Source organism: Glycine max, chromosome 11 (assembly GCF_000004515.6).
Source record: "Glycine max cultivar Williams 82 chromosome 11, Glycine_max_v4.0, whole genome shotgun sequence".
NCBI lineage: Eukaryota > Viridiplantae > Streptophyta > Magnoliopsida > Fabales > Fabaceae > Glycine > Glycine max.
The window spans coordinates 16,062,689-16,079,569 of NC_038247.2; the positions used below are offsets into that span (position 1 = coordinate 16,062,689).

Consider the following 16,881-nt stretch of genomic DNA (forward strand, 5'->3'; position numbering starts at 1 on the left):
ATTTATTATAGCATGTGTTTACAAAAATTGTTAAGAAAAGAATATTAAATTATGTAAAAATTCTAAAATAAAATTAATTAATAATAAAAATTTTAGGCCTTTTGATTAAATTATGCAAAAATTCTAAAAATTTTAAGTGGCGAGGCGGGTCCAGGTTCGGGGTCGGGATGAATGTAGTATTCCTATACCTGTACTCGTATCCGATGTTTGGTGACTGAGAAAAATCCGAATCCATACCTGGTTAACTCGGGTATTACTCGTCAAAGTCGAAACGGATTCGAATGGGTATTCATGGGTACGGATTTTCTTGTCATGTTTATTTGAAACACAACATCCCTTAACATTGTACTACCTGTTGTATCTGCTCATTAGTCATTATTAATGCATCTCCTTCTGGCTCTAGGTCATTTCTTGGCTAACATTCAAGGGCCAAAGCAATTTAATTCGTGAATCCCTTAATTCTTCCGAAGGGTGTATTTGGATGTGCGGAAGAGAAAAGAATGAAAGAAAATTAAAAAAAAATATTTGAATTAAAATAAAAAGAAAGAGATGTGAGATTCACATATAATTTTGAAAATTTTCTCTTTTTCTTTTATTTCTTCACAATCAAACACACTCACTAACCCATGCTTGTGTAAAGGAATAAGATAAGATTATAATTTTTAAAAAGGTTAAAATATAATTTTCATCTTTTTTATTTTTTTAAATCTATGATTTCAGTTCTTTTAATTGAGATATTTTGTTATCTACTTTTAAAAAATTCACATTTTTAGCCCTCCTATTTTTTAATTTAGACATGTCGTCTCTCATTTTTAAAAAATTTGGGATTTTAATTCCCTTGATTAATTTTAAGTTTGTTGGCTGTATATTTTTTTAATTCTTTTTTAGTAAATTAAGTTTGCTAGAAATTAAATAATTTTAAAATAAATATTTGTCATGTGTATAATAAACAAATCGTTTTTAGTTAACATTTACAAAGTACATAGATCAATGTTTGAAATTAGCCACAATGATTAAAATTACGGATTTTTTAAAAATAGAGGACAAAATGTCTCAATTAAAAAAAATGAGAAATTAAATTTATAAACTTTTTAAAAGTGAATGATAAAATGTCTCAATTAAAAAATGAGAGACTAAAAGCACAAATTTGAAAAAATAAGAGGATGAAAATTGAATTTTAGCCTTTTCAAAAATAATAATTTGGTTAATGGAATAAAGTTCTTAGGATTATTATTCAAAACTATTTGATAATTTACTTGAAGGTGTGTTTGGTTTAGAGCAAAAAATATTTAAATTAAAGTAGAGGGTAAAAGATGTGAATTTCAATTAATAAAATGTAGAATTTATTTGATACACCTTTATTTAGTTTGTGAATCCAACACAAGTTAGAGAAATAACTTTATAGCTCATAATAGTTTTATGTAGCTCATAATTGATGTAAGAAATCAAATCTAACTTGTGTTGGATTCACAAACTAATTTAACAATATTCCTAAATCCTATAACCTCTAAATAATTCACATCATAACCATACAAGTTATATACAACAAGAAAAAAAGTAAAAAAAAATGAATAAAAAGAAATTACAAGTATTTTTTTCATTGTTTAATTAAGGAGAAAAAAGAATTTGGGGGAGCATTTAAAAAATGTCTCTTATTAAATAGACAGAAAATGACAAAATAATAAAATAATAAATTTACTCAAACAGTATTATAAATCATTAAATATTATTTTAGATTCACATAAAAAATTTATAATAACTCGTGTGATGCTCAATTAATGAGTTAGATCCCTTAAAACAAATCAATCAATATAATTTCATGTTTTTCATGAATAAAAAATAAAGGAATAATTTTTTTCTTGCACGATCTCTTTTTTACTTTTTCTTTCCAACTCAAAAAAGAAGAAAATAATTAATTTTTTTCCCATCCGAATAAGAAATGAGAAAAGAAAAAAAAACAACAAATTCTATTTTCCGGTGTGTATATTTGATATTGGTCTTGTTTCCCCCACCATATATTACCTTAGCAAAAGCGCCAGATAGATTAGCCATCACATGCTCGCTTAGCATTGTATGTGGCGAGTGAGTGAGTGAGTGAGTAAGCAAGCATATGGCGAGTACCTTCTGCTTACTCCACTCTCCCCTCTATCAATTCCCATCTTCATCTTCTTCTTCTTCTGGGCCCATAAAATTGCGAGCTTCCACAACATCTTGCTTGGGGCAGCAAGACAAAGAGCCACTCTGCAACAGAAGAACCGTTCTTTTGACCAGCATCGCTCTTCTTCCGTTTCGCCGTTTGAAGCGGGCCCCAGCTCTCGAATCCCCACCTCCACCTCCACCCCCTAGTAACTTTGTTTTCTTCCGTTACTCTACTCATCTCTCTCATGTTATCATATCATTTATATCTTACAATAATGTGATTGTATTTATGTGGTGAACAAAAAAAAAGGTTTGAATTTCCGCTGGGAGAGATCTTCACATTAAGTGTCAGTCCCTGTCTCGAATAGTATTGTCTTTCAATAAAGAGCCTACATATGATGCGTAATTTGGGCCCGTGAATTAGCAATTAGTAACCCAGAAAAAGGAATAGTGTTTTTTTTTTCTTGGGTTGGCTTATAGCAACTGATTTTTTTTTTTATAGTTATGATGCTTGACATAGATTTTTGACTTACCATGATATTAGTACGGACTATCCATCAGCTTTGTTGATGATTGCTTGATAGATTTACTCTACTTATTCAGTTATTTGAGAATTGTAAAATGACAGGGAAATGTACTGAATATGTTACCACTGCGTGCCTGTGTGAAACGTGTATCACAGTAATTTAGGAGTGCTCATGAGTCATAGGTCACTAGCATTCAAGATTAGGAGCCTAGATTCAAATGTAAGATAGTACCTATTTGGTTGAATGCAATGTGTTGTTTTCCGAATTTAAGAGATATGGATTTAAAGTGTCACTTCCTAGATATGCACGCTTTGATTTCGGTGAGCATTTTTAAGCTCGAAGAGTTTTAATGGAACAGTGATACATTTGGCAGAAAATGATGTCTAATTTACAGATTGAAGAGAATGAAATGAGGGGAATATGCAATAGATGTTCTCTCCTTTTTTGCCCCTTAATATTCAGAAGAAAAATTCAAAATTATATGCACGTTCCTTCTTTTTTGTATCCAGAATACTGTAAATACTAGAATTTTCAATTCTTTTCCTCAAGGATGAAAAATAAATGGACACTTAGAAACTTTCTTAAGGAATGGATGAAAAAAACTTACTGATTTGCTACTTTTTGCTTGTGATATGTTATATATTATCAGACTGATTTGTTATAATTTAAAAGGAATGGCTGATTATTTTAAATCCATTACAATATACCATTAGAGCTCCATACACATGTCAAAAGTAGAATACTGTAAAGTTCCTTGCTCTATTATTATATATTTCTATTATTCATGAATTCATGAATGCCTCATGAGGTCTGCCCTTTACACCCCTAGGGAAAATTGGATTTCAGGGACCTCAGGTGTTGTGCTGCATTTTATTTTTCATGTCCTTGTGTTTAAGTCTGGGATGTCGATGATAGTATATTACCATATATAAATGTTAGTAATGGATTACAGTCTTCTTTTTTGTAGTAACTTGTGTAATTATTCATTCTCCTTGCAGCAGAAGAAACCGACGTGAAGACACAAGAGGATAACCAGGAAGCCGAGGTTTGTGTGCGGTTAAGATCAGATACAAATGTTGTTGAATAGTAAATTTTTGCTCATCGTATTTGTGCTTTGGATGTTTAGTGTGTTCTAAACTTTGTAGTTTCTATGGACAGAAAGCACCTGAAGTGGACCAACCGTCAAATTCCTTTCTGCTTCTCCTGAATGGAATTGGAATATTTTCTTCTGGTGTGTTGGGTGCTCTCTATACACTTGCTCAGAAAGAAAAGTCCACTGCTGTTGCAACAATAGAAACAGTAAGCTTATATGCACTCTAATGATTCTTGGAAACTGGTAAGATGTGTGTTAGCCTTTGAGGAATGTCTCTCTTCCAAAGAATCATACAGTAAAAAAGGGAAATTAGGGAGTATTCTCCTCCTTCTGCTACTAAAGGATAAAAAATGATTGTTCATTTTCCATTTAATTTCATTTAATTTTTTTTCTTCTAAAAATCATTTAAGCAGTATATTTTACTGGTTAATCTGCACAGATGAGCAGCAAACTGAAGGAAAAGGAAGAACTGATTGTTTCCTTGAAGAAGAACTATGAGTTGAAGTTACTAAACAAGCGGGAGGAACAAGCCAAGCTACTTGAAAAGGCAAAGGAAGAGCAACTGGCACTGATAAACCAACTGAATTCTGCAAACAGTACTATTAACCGCTTGGGGCAGGAGCTTAAAAATGAGAGAAGTTTGATTGAGGACCTGAAACTTCAAATTGACCGACTTAAAGCTGAGCTTTCAAAGACTGATACAGATAAGAAGGATCTTGAAAACAATTTGAAAGAAAAGATAGATTCCATTGGTGTTTTACAAGAAAGAATCAATCTGCTGAGTGTGGACCTCAAGGACAAAGAAGATGCTGTTCAGAATCTCAATTCATCCCAAGCAGAAAAGGAGTTGGAATTGAAGAGTTTGAAGTCTACCTATGAGCAAACCAAGGATGACTTAATAAATGTTCAATTGCAGATTCAAGGGTTGAAAGATGAACTACTGAAAACCCAAGAGGAACTAGAAGCTAAAGATTCCTTGGTGATAGAACTAAATTCAAGAGTGAGTTCCTTAACTATTGAGAACAATAATTTTAGGAGTAAATGTGATGTCATGGAGAAGGAATACAATGATCTAAAGTTCAGTGCTGTAAAGAAGGCTGCTTTGGACTCTAAGGTTTTAAGAGAAAAAGAAGAGGAGCTTCATCAGCTAAAGGATCAGTTTGAACTTGCCCTAGGTGAAGCAAGCAAAAGCCAGATCGTCATTGCTGATTTATCCCAAGAAAGAGATGATTTGAAGGAGGCTCTAGATAATGAATCTAGCAAGGTGAATCATTTGAAGCAAGAACTCCAAGTTACCCTGGAGAATCTTGCAAAATCAAGAAATGAGTCTGCTGAATTGGAAAACCTTCTAACTTTGTCAAACAAACTGTGCAAAGAGCTCGAGCTCGAGGTCTCTAAGCTCTCATCTGAGCTCACTGAGGTTAATGAATCGCTACAGAGAAACCTTGATGATGCGAAACATGAGGCAGAAATGCTAGCAAGTGAGCTTACAACTGCCAAGGAACACTTGAAGGAAGCACAAGCAGAGCTGCAAGGTGTGTCAAAAGAATTGACAGCTGCTCTTGAAAAGAATGATAGCCTACAAAAAGAATTAGTTGAAGTCTACAAAAAGGCTGAAAGCACAGCAGAGGATTTGAAGGAACAAAAACAGTTAGTTGCTTCTCTGAACAAAGATTTACAAGCATTAGAGCAGCAAGTCTCAAAAGACAAGGAGTCCCGAAAATCTCTTGAGAGGGACCTGGAGGAGGCGACCATATCACTAGATGAAATGAACCGAAATGCGGTGATCCTTTCTGGGGAACTACAGAGAGCTAATTCTCTTGTTTCTAGCCTTGAAAAAGAGAAAGATGTGCTTATTAAGTCCCTAACCAACCAAAGAAATGCATGCAAAGAGGCCCAAGACAACATTGAAGATGCTCATAACCTTATCATGAAACTTGGCAAAGAAAGAGAGAATTTAGAGAAAAAAGGTAAGAAATTTGAAGAGGAATTGGCTTCTGCCAAGGGTGAGATATTGCGCTTGAAGAGTCGAATCAATTCTTCAAAAGTTGCTGTTAACAATGGCCCAGTGCAGAAAGATGGAGGTGAAAAAAAGGTCAACCCTTCAAAAGTTGCGGTAAACAATGAGCAAGCACAGAAAGATGAAGGTGAAAACAAGGTTACTGTAAGTGCACGGAAGACTGTCAGAAGAAGAAAGGCTAATCCACAATAACAGAGAAATTAGAGAGTTTTCTATTAAAAATATTCCGATTAGGATCATGATATTCTGTAATAAACTATTTGGAAGCCAGTTGATTCTATTCACTTTTGGCATGCAAATATTTTCATGTTTTGCAATAGTATTGTACAAATTAAATGACACTGTAGGAATTGTTAAGCTAAGCTTTTTGGAGAGTTGATTTCTGATAGTAAACCTAAAAAAAAAGGTAAGAATACTATTACCAACCTTAGTCTGCAACATTATACATTAGTGTATATACAGCTACTTTTCCATGTCTATGAAGCAAATCGACAAGCTTGTTGCCACTGCTCTTTTTCCTGAACTGTACTACTGGTGATTCAGTTAACTCTGCCTCCTCCCATCTCTTTTATTTGTGGAGAAACGCTAGCAACACAATTTTTATTGATTGAAATTTATTGAAATCATAAAATTTTGTTAGTTTCGTGTCTTATTTAAGGAACGCCACTTATGATTTTGTGATTTTCAATCCTTTTTAACCAATAATACATAGTATGTTAGGAATGTGTTATAAAGTGTGTTTATTAGCGCTTCTCTTATTTGTTTTCATTTGTCAGATGTTGTTTTTATTTATTCAGCTAATGTGTTAAAACATCATTTTGATAGCAACATATGTGGCAGAATGAAATCCTGATATTCAAGCTTTAGTGCATCTAGCAAAATATTACACATTATCACTTCGCGTGATGAACCATTGCTTGTTCTCATAACATGAAGGTAATGTAAATCTAAAGTCCAAATAAATGTAGTTTGGTGTTAAATTTGTGGAGAATAATTTGGGTTCGATCTCTACAGAATACACAGTTGAGGAGGAATGACAAACTTAAGTGTGACTAAATTTCCCGAACTGAATGATTATCATTGTTGTTAATAAAAAAATATAAACCTAAAGCACTTGTAATTTTTTTTTCCTTGACAATTAAAAACAGACAAATATTGTTACCTATTTTACGGAAATTCTTCATAGTAACCAATGTCAAAATCCTACAACGTATCTTTTTTACGTTATTTGACATGTGATTAATATGCTTTTACTGTTAAAAAACATGTGAAATGAGTTGTTGAACACTGTACTCCTCACTCCTCTGTTTGAAGCTCGAGGACATTTGTACAACTGCACTACATACTCAAACAAAGTCTATATATTTTCAGGCACTTCTTGTGCTTCGAAGTCACTTTAATAATATTTTCATTTAGTTTTAAAAATATATTTTTTGAAGGATTAAACTTTTTTTATTATGTATGGGCGTGCATGCATCTCATTTGAGTAACTAGTTAATTAAGTGTGTAATTGGATATGGGTTTGTAGAATTAGTTTTGAATAAACATGATTTTATAGACGTGAGTATGTAGTAGCATGATTTTTTTTTGGATAACATTAGAAAATTGATTTGGACACACAATGTTTGGAAATTGCACTCAATTAATTTTGACACAATTTTGGGTATGCAATTACTAAAATGACTTGAGTTTAACTAAGGTTATAAACATGGAACAAATAGCATGCCTAAAGGTATAATGGAATAAATAATACGACTCAAGTTAGTATTGATGCAAAAGCTACTTCTGATAGCTTCAATGAGACTAGAGTTGATCGACACTCGAATGTCCACATAGTTGGAATGTTTCTGTCTACCATTTCGTTGTTCTCTAATTTTATTTAGAAGATGACAGTGGAGTTTAAAACTTAGAATCATGTTTTCAACACATTGCCAAATATCACGGTCAGCCAAAAAATTATGTTTGATTCATCCTAGACTCAAGTTGAGGTATGTAAAATGTGGATCCAAACATGCCCTAACTACATGTTTGAATACCCATTTGAGATAGTATACATGCAATGTAAGCCATCTTAGCTTGTGTCTTTTTCTCAAGTTGATATAACGTGACTACTTGATGTTAATCCAAAAACACACTAAGTGCAACCAACCAGAAATTTTGCACAATGACACATAGGAAGAGGACAAATCCCAGTTTTGTTACCATGTATAGTTGAACGTCAGTGTGGTGACTTCTGCTTTCTAACAGGAAAAAATGTAGCATCTTCTATGAACCTTTTATTTATAAAACAATATTTTATTAAAATATAGAAACAATTAAATAAAGATTGCATTGAGAAATATAAAAAATCCAAAAAAAAAATGAAATTCATTCACAAATTCATCCAAATCCTTTTCATGTTTCCAGGATAAAATTATTGTTCTTAATTATCCATTTAATCCTTATGGTTTTTAAATTTATCTCTGTTAGTCCCTATAGTTAATAAGTGGAATTTTTAGTTTCTAAAGTTTACATTTTAATTTCCAAAAGGTCTTCATGAACTAAAAAAATTCGCTTATTAACTATAGGGACTAAAAAGAATAAGTTTAGGAACTATAAGAACTAAATGGATAATTTAACCTTGACTTAATTAATTAATTGATTGGGAAAAAAATTTTATTATAATTTTTATTGATTGATAATTTTCTCATGTGGTTAATGCTTATTGATTATTTTATTTATTATACCATTGATAATACAATTGTGTAGAAAATAAATTTGGTCTATAACAAAATCAAATAATTACTAAGTATCATATTATGGAAAAATATAGATATATTAACAAACATGACATTTTAAAGAAAATTAGATGTTTTTAATAAATAAAAATGGTATAAAATATGTGTAAATATATAATTGTGTTCGATAAAATATTTTAGTTTTTTTTTTTGTCAGCTGAAAATTTTGTTTACTTGTTGGATAAATAAGTTTTTTTTAGTAATTTATAATATTTTTTAAATACTATTTGAAATAAAATTTTTAAAAATGTTAGTTTTTAGTTTCTAACTTTTCATATTTTTTTTCATTTTTATCTTTAATATATTTATCAAATTTTCATATTATATTTTTAAATAAATCATGATTTTAATATATTTATTAAGTTTTCATATTATCAAACACTTATAATTAATGGAATAAGATAACAGCTTTTAGCTTTTAATTTTTTAATTTTCAAGATAGTTTTTTCGTCTAACATAGAGCCTGTATACCATGATAATAATAACAAAAATAATAATAATAATAATAATAATAATAATAATAATAATAATAATAATAATAATAATAATAATAGATAAGCCAGATACCTCTTTTCCATTTTTACAAGGACTATTTTGTCCTTCAAAACTTAATTTTTTTTTTCTATTTATGTAACTACCCATTTTATATAAACTGTTTCCCATTTTTTTCTCACTTTATGCTTCCATGCTAAGATAAATCATCTCTAATTTATGCTAATATCTTTCTTATATAATTATTTTGATCTCTATTCTTATTATCTTTATATTTATCTTTTGACAATGTACAACCATCTCTATTAAATCAAATTTAAAATTGTCTATTTTTTATTATTTTAAAATTCATTTTCATTTTGTTATTTCTTGATTTTAAAATTTACCATTTTTTTAATTTAAAACTCATTTTATAAACATATTTGTGAATTTTAAAAGTACCCATTTTTGCTTTTTTTTGTATTTTTATAGAAGACTTTTTTGTTAATATGCTCATTTAAATAAATTAAGAATTAATTTAATTTTTTATATTTGTTAGTTTTAAAACTGGTTTTGATTTTATATCTGTCTACCTGAAAATTTGTCATATTAGTGTTTGATTACTAATATTTTTTTAAGGTAATTTGTAGTTTTTTTAATATTTTAGTTTCTTTTTGTAGATTAAAGAAAAAATGAAAACAAAAATCATGTATTTATCATGTATCATGTCATATAGGTTCTCATAACGGTAGAACAAAGACACATTGTATTATAAATGTGGAAATAATTGATGAAAAAGTTTTACAATTAAAAAAAGAAAAAAAAGGATATATAGGATAAAAAAATTAATTATTGATTTCATTACTTATCTTATTTAAATTGCTACGTTAGTACATGTTATCTTATTGCATTTGAATTTAAATTTCTATGTTATCTTATTGCATTTAAATTTGAATTACTATATTATCTAATTAGTTTTGAATAATACATCTAAACATGTAAGAAGAGTCATAATCTAAATTAGAAACATAATAATGATTAATAGTCAATAAATATTTTACAATATATCCAACGCACTTATAAAAAAAATGATACTTAGAATATGAATTGACCATGGGGAATTATAAAGCTCCTCATCACCCAATATTCTTCTTTAAAACATTAATCACATTAATCATGTTTAAATTCATCCAAGAATTTTATGTGTCCTAAAGTAATTTAGCAATTTATGCTATTTTGTTAAAAATATGTGAAAAAAGGGGTTATTAAATATAAAAAAAAAGAAGTACTAACAATTAATAATAGAGAAACAATTTTTGAAAAGTAATAAGAGATATTTGTGAGAATTTATTGAGTTAGAAAAAATATATATATACAATTATATTATTTATTTATAATTTTTATTACAAATGATGATAAATAGTAAAAGCATAAAAATTATTTATAACATTCAAGTTCACATTGCAATTTCTTAATTATTTTTTAATAATTTATTTTATTAAGTAATTATACTATTTAGTTACAATAAGAAAAATCGTTACAATATATTAAATTTAACACAACAAAAATCAATAACATAATAAAAATGTATTGAATTAGAAAAAAAAATTTTTTACCTCAAACTAATATTCACATACATTAGAATGAGATATATTAATTTTAGCATGGTAAAAATTACAAAAAATATTAAATTTAACCTAATAGAAATAGGGATACACATGCACCATTCCATAATAATAATAACAAAACAGTTTTATGAAGGTATCATATATGGCTGAAATTTCCTTTCCATTAAAAACAGTCAATGAAAATCTCAGGACAACTTTCATGATCATCATATACAGCATTCACACTACTAGGAGGGGGTACAAAGGGTGGAGGCGTACACCTCAGCAATGCCCAATTCACGCCTTGAAAAAACGGGTGCTGCTTGATGGCCGAAGCCCCCATCACCGACCCCAGCCTCTTCGCCGGGTCCTTAACCAGCAGCTGCGAAATAAGGTCTTTCATGGCGGCGGAAGCCGCGGGTTCCTTCGGGAACTCGAGGGCCCGAGCCACAACGTTCGCTAGGGTTAGCTCGTGGTCCATGCCCTTGAATGGTGTCACACCATAAAACAGTTCAAACATGAATATTCCCAACGTCCACCAGTCCACGGCGCTACCATGTCCCTCACCGGACACGATCTCCGGCGCCAAGTACTCGTGGGTCCCCACGAACGACATGGACCGGACGTTAACGGGTTCGGCCACGAAGGTGGGCCCGTTAAAATGTGTTTGTTTCTTTTTTCGGCTGCGTTTTGGGTTGAAGCACGATGCCGTTGGGACTATGCAGTTGGAGATCATGCATGAAGAAGAGGTGGCACGTGCGGGTTCCACGTGGGAATTGTTGCGTGGGACTGTGGGAAGGGTTTTTTGATCGGAGATGATTTGTGCCGTTGATGAGGAATCGTCGCATTTTAAGGAAAGGTCGAAGTCTGTGAGCATTATGTGGCCATCTGATCGGATTAACACGTTTTCCGGCTTCAGGTCGCGGTAGATTACCCCCAACATGTGTAAGTATTCAAGTGCCAACAACACTTCCGATGCATAAAATCTGTAATAAAACCTTGCTATGTGTTAGAACCTTGCTAAAACCTTGCTATGTATATTTAATTAATTAAGGGCAATGTAGCTAGTGTGATGCAAGCATTTCTTAAGGTACAAATATTCACATTTACCTTGCTTCAAAAACACGAATAAGACCTCAAATATGCAACGTGTTAGATATAAGAACCTGATTTGCTCCACTACTCGATTAATTTCTTGGAGTTTAGAGCAAGTATTTTAATAAACTTGTTTTATCTATATCTATAACTATTAATAATGAAAATTATCTCATTTAATGTACATATTTTATTGGACATTTTTATTCTTAAACTACTTTTTAAATTTCAATTTTTTTTAACTTATATTAACTTCCCACTACTTTTATATTATTAATTTTTTTATTCTGTTATTTTTGTATTAACTGAATTTAACTTCTACATTTTTTTATTATTTGAAATATTTTTTTATTAGTGTCTCCCTTCCCCTAGTCTCTTCATAATTTTAGTTATAATTAATATTCTTTTTGTTGAGTAAGAATGTTTGTTGAATTGACGAATCAGAAGTTTTGTTTGTTTGTAAGGCAAGATATGGTTTTGCCTTAGAACTTGGCATATATGTTGTGCGACATGTATGAGACAACATTGATAATTTCCATGTAGGAAGAAGAAAATAAGAAATGTCAACGACACAGCCATATGCGTGTCAAAAGTTGATTTAAAAAAGTCTTATGGTTCATGCGAGAGTGAGACGTGCGAATAATGACAAGAAAACAAAAGCGGTTAGTAAAGTGACTCTTCATGCAAAGGTAGCAACTTACCAAGCATTTTTTCGTTTCACCCAGAAGAAAAATCTGGGGTAGTTGAACATGTCTCTGAATGATTCAGCTTTTGTTTCAATTTGTCTGTGGTGTGTTTTTATGACATAAAAGCGTGCTCAATGAGGGGAAGGGGATAGGGGAAAAAAAAAAAAACTAATTGACATGCATAGGAATCTTTTGAAGGCTCACACCAAACAGACAAGTTATCACCATCAATTTTCTTTATATGATCATAAAGCAGAAACATATGAGGGGAAAAGTAAAATAAAAATAAAAAATACATTACGTTAGAGAAAAATAAACAAATTAATTATTCATTTATATTCTAAAAACAGATTTAATTTGAAAAACGGCATATTCCCGTGGCCCTGGCCTGGGTGAGGGGATTTGAATCCCACAATAGGGACCACCGGAAGAATTGTCTCACATTTAATTTATTATTCTTAGAAAATAAAATCCAGAAATCAGGCAACAAATTATGGAATCAAGTTTAAAATATTTTATCTCCCTGTAGTCGAGTATCTCTCAACTCCATAATCCATAATTCCAAATATACAGAGAGTAAGAAGATTCGTCATCTGGGGTAGATTCTCCCTAAAGAAAAAAGCTATAAACTTTTAACTTTTTTGCAGGTTCAAAACTCGGCGTAGTCCCCACAAACCTCAAAACTTTACATTAAAAAAAATCTCTCTAGTCAAATTAATCTATCACCTGGAAGGTAATCATGCACATCTTATGGGTACCACAAAGTTTATAATAGCACACACAAAACACAACTTCTCACAAAAATTGAACTCACCATAGTGGGTTGTCATTTTGAGTACTTCAGAAGTAATTTTACGTGGAATGCATAAGCAAATCATCTCAATTAAAAAGTCACTATCACATCCTTAATTCTACTAACACACTTTAATATTTTGTTGGTACATACACTTTAATAATACTATTACTACTAGTATTAGTTAAATTTCAGTACATTCTAATAAAAAAGTCTTGTTAACTACTAATAAATAGTCTAGTCCAGTCTTAAAAGAAAAAGTTAACGGCAGTCTTAATCCCATGATAATTATCTTATGACATGAGCATATAAGGAATTATAGGTTATACACACAAAGATCGATAAAGTTAAAATTTCTTAAAAAAAAATACATAACAATACAATAGAAATTACGGTAAAAAAAAAAAAAAAACTAAACATGCTAATCTCCTAGGTTGAAATAAAATGTATGATGTTATATATAAACTTATAGGTTTGAAGCTGTGTTGCCTTCATTGTAAAAAAAATTGATAAATAGTGAAATTCAAAGTAAAAGACAATAATAAATTGATTTTGAAAAAATAAATTTAATTTTAAATGCGTAAAAAATATAACAAATTTTACATGACAAATTAAATATTAATTAAATTTATATTTTTTATCTTTTAGATATCAATTTATTATTATATTATATTTTTGGAAATGAATTTAATTATTTAAAAAGAAAATGATTTAGTAGTAACATTTTGTAATAAACAAAATTATTTTTTACGGGATATCTTAAGCAATGGTTTGAGGTAGTGATTAGCATTTGTCAGAAGAATAATAGTGAAACACGGCGCCCACACAGGATCATTCCCCGAGAAAAAGAAAGCAATGATTTGATACGAAGAAAACTAACGGCGTGCGCACCTGACGGCGGATTCGAGGAAGCGTTTGTTGGGGAATCGCTGGCGGAGGACGTGCAAGTCACCGCCGGGGCAGAACAGCGTCAAGAAACAGAGCCACTTAGGCGTGTGGATGGAGGCGTAGAGCGTGGGAAGAAAAGGATGATCCAACATTTCAAGAATTTCCCTCTCTGTCCTCGCCCTCCCTTCCTTGTTCCTTCTCGCCAAGTCCTCCTTCTCCATCACCTTCGCCGCGAACACCGCGCCGTCGTTACCTTCCTTGGGCACGGCGAGGTAGACGGCGCTCATGTCGCCGGAGCCGAGGCGGCGCGTGAAGCGGAGGTCGGAGAGGGAGAGGGAGAGGGGGCGGTGGGGCTTGAAGTGGGAGGAGGTTGAGGGGGTTATTATGGTGGTGGTGGTGGTGGTGGTGGAGGAGCTGAAGCTTGTGCTGCGTTTGATTTCAGCGGTGGTGGTGGTGGTGGTGGTGGAAGTGAAGCTGAGGCTATGGAGGTCGTCGGTAAGATCCTCCGTTGTTGTAGTGTCTTCCATGGTTTTGGGGAATAAGGAAAAGAGGACGCAGAAGTGTGTCAGGTGCTGAGAAGGGAGCAGGGGTAACTGTGACTAGTAGTGAATGCTGCGTGTTTTTTGGATTTTAAACCCACGCGGGTAACTCACTTGGGCTTGGACCACTTTCAAACGTAACTTTGCGTCTTTTCATTTTTTTTTTTTTTAAAATTTGTGATTATAGCATCTATCTCTTAGCTGAGACATTTCATTCTCATTTATAAAAAAAATTGTGATTTTAAACTATTTTTAATTAAAATATTTTCTCTTTTATTTTTAAAATATATGTAATTCTAGTTTTAATAGCTAATTTCAAACATTGATTTATGTTTGTTATATGCCTTGATCGACATATATCTATTTTTTTATATTGAGAAGAGAGACAAGTGCTTTACTAGGATTTTGGAGACTTTGTCCCCTGAAGATGACGATCCTCTTAAATGACATACGAAAAAGGTTAAGACAAATGACGACGTTGAGAGTATGGAGGGGCTCATGACTCAAGTCCTGGAGGATCCAGAGGGATAGAAGAAGGTCTCCTAGAAAAGAATGAAAGTTAATTTTTAACACTCATGAAAGTTATTTCTTTTACACCCAATTTGGTAAATGGGAAAGAAATAAAGTGAATAGGCATAAGTAAGAGAAAAATAAAGAAAATAGGTTTTACTTTTGGTAAAGTGGAAAAAAGTGTTCTCCATTTTATTTTATCACGACATCGCTCGTGAGTTAAAACAAAAATGCGTAAGTCTCACAATTCTTTTATTTATCTTTTCTGGATTACCGTTGTACAAAACAATCTAAAGTCGACTAAATTAATCTTTTTGATGTTTTACTGTACTGAGTATGTAAGATGCCACAATGACGTTTCTTATATTGGACAAAATTAATAATACTAGGACAAAAAATTGACGAAGGATCAACTTAATCCAATAAAAATACTTTAACATACCAAAATTAAACTTTTTAAAGATAAAACAATCAAATTGAAATCCAAAGTTAAGATGATGTATCAAATGTATATTTTTAGCCACAGTATAATTAACGGAAAAAGGTAGTGCAAAAAGCAACCACCTGCTTTGTTGACATTTAATTAACATCTTTCTTACTACAGTGTGAGTGAAGATGAGGCAGTTATGCAATTGCATGATATCAAAGGGAGAAATGGTTGTTTGAGATTGAGTGACCAAAAGGCTAAAATGTGTAAATTCAATGCAGAGCAAAGAGCAAAGAGCAAATACCAAATAAGTTGCATTCTTTAATTTGAATTTATCAGTTACAATACATGGACATATAAGGAAGAGACAGAGTCCCACTAAGAAATAAATAGTGTGCGGAATAAATGGTACGACACTGTTGAACATTATCTTATCTATGTTTTCAGCACAAATACGACGACACTGTTGTTATATAAAATACAGATGGTCAATACAAAAATTTGAAAATGCTGCTATTGCTCATTTCATATGCCTGTAAATGTTAGGTGAGCGAAGTTAAAACGTGGAGTAATTAAGCTGTACATGTAAATGTAATGCAGTATCATTCTTTCATCTCATGTGCAGGAAGCAGGATGAAATAGCAATATTGTATAGTATCTTCAAGTTCATTTACAAGCAGCTGATCTCAAAATCAAAAGTTGAATAAATTTAAAAAAAGAAAAAATGTGTTGAAAAGAGTGTGTTAGAAGGTTTCTTACTACATTTCTCTTTTTAAACTATTTTTACAAAAATGTTGTGATAAATTAGGCTTGCCTATTTAAATATGTTTGAATTATTCACACCAGTAGGATATTAAATACTTTCTATGTTTTTTTAATATAAATTAAAATTTTCCATAAAAAAATATAAATTGAAATTTCAATTATTATTTAACTTTTTTCTTTAAATTAAAAAAATAATTTAATTAAAATATAATAGTAATATAGATATTTTATACATGATCATCTAATTATATATGATAAGTTTATCGACTTTTAAAATAATGATTTAAAAATCATTCTCTAAATAATTTCTTATTTACGAACAATATAATTTTTTTACGTATTAAAACTAAACACTTTTTTTTATAAAAAAAAAAAAAGCTGAGACAATAATACTTTAGAAAAAAAATGTATTACCAATTGCGGAACTGCCTTATCATACAGTTAAGCATGTGTTTAGATAAAAATAATTTTAAAAATTATTTATTTATCAAACATCTCTCAACAAATATTTCAAAAGATTGATATAGTTATGTAAAATTCTATT

At 31.1% G+C, this 16,881-nt stretch overlaps 2 protein-coding genes across 3 annotated transcripts; one reads left to right on the forward strand and one right to left on the reverse strand.

Moving 5' to 3' along the window:
* Positions 1-2,015: 2,015 nt before the first annotated feature.
* LOC100791634 (MAR-binding filament-like protein 1) lies at positions 2,016-6,204 on the forward strand. Of its 2 annotated transcripts, none has more exons than XM_006591026.4 (4): positions 2,016-2,345; positions 3,668-3,711; positions 3,825-3,965; positions 4,199-6,204. In XM_006591026.4, the coding sequence occupies exons 1-4, from the start codon at positions 2,111-2,113 to the stop codon at positions 5,969-5,971; spliced, it is 2,193 nt and encodes a 730-aa protein (XP_006591089.1). In that variant the 5' UTR covers positions 2,016-2,110; the 3' UTR covers positions 5,972-6,204. The 2 variants fall into 2 exon arrangements, with proteins under 2 accessions (XP_006591089.1, XP_003539176.1); XM_003539128.5 differs by having other exon boundaries at positions 2,017-2,345; positions 3,665-3,711; positions 4,199-6,141.
* Positions 6,205-10,701: 4,497 nt separating this feature from the next.
* Positions 10,702-14,964, reverse strand: LOC100792154 (serine/threonine-protein kinase D6PKL1). The gene is made up of 2 exons (XM_003539129.5): positions 14,100-14,964; positions 10,702-11,620 (listed from the first exon to the last, which is right to left on the reverse strand). Exons 1-2 carry the CDS (start codon positions 14,621-14,623, stop codon positions 10,819-10,821), a joined length of 1,326 nt encoding a protein of 441 aa, XP_003539177.1. The 5' UTR covers positions 14,624-14,964; the 3' UTR covers positions 10,702-10,818.
* Between the last annotated feature and the right edge of the window lie 1,917 nt (positions 14,965-16,881).

Coding starts and splice junctions, on each gene's coding strand:
- LOC100791634 (XM_003539128.5), top strand. CDS start 2,111: ATGGCGAGTACCTTCTGCTTACTCCACTCTCCCCTCTATCAATTCCCA. Junction 3,712..3,824: donor AGGATAACCAGGAAGCCGAG/GTTTGTGTGCGG, acceptor TTCTATGGACAG/AAAGCACCTGAAGTGGACCA. Junction 3,966..4,198: donor CTGTTGCAACAATAGAAACA/GTAAGCTTATAT, acceptor TAATCTGCACAG/ATGAGCAGCAAACTGAAGGA.
- LOC100792154 (XM_003539129.5), bottom strand. CDS start 14,623: ATGGAAGACACTACAACAACGGAGGATCTTACCGACGACCTCCATAGC. Junction 11,621..14,099: donor TTCCTCGAATCCGCCGTCAG/GTGCGCACGCCG, acceptor GTTTTATTACAG/ATTTTATGCATCGGAAGTGT.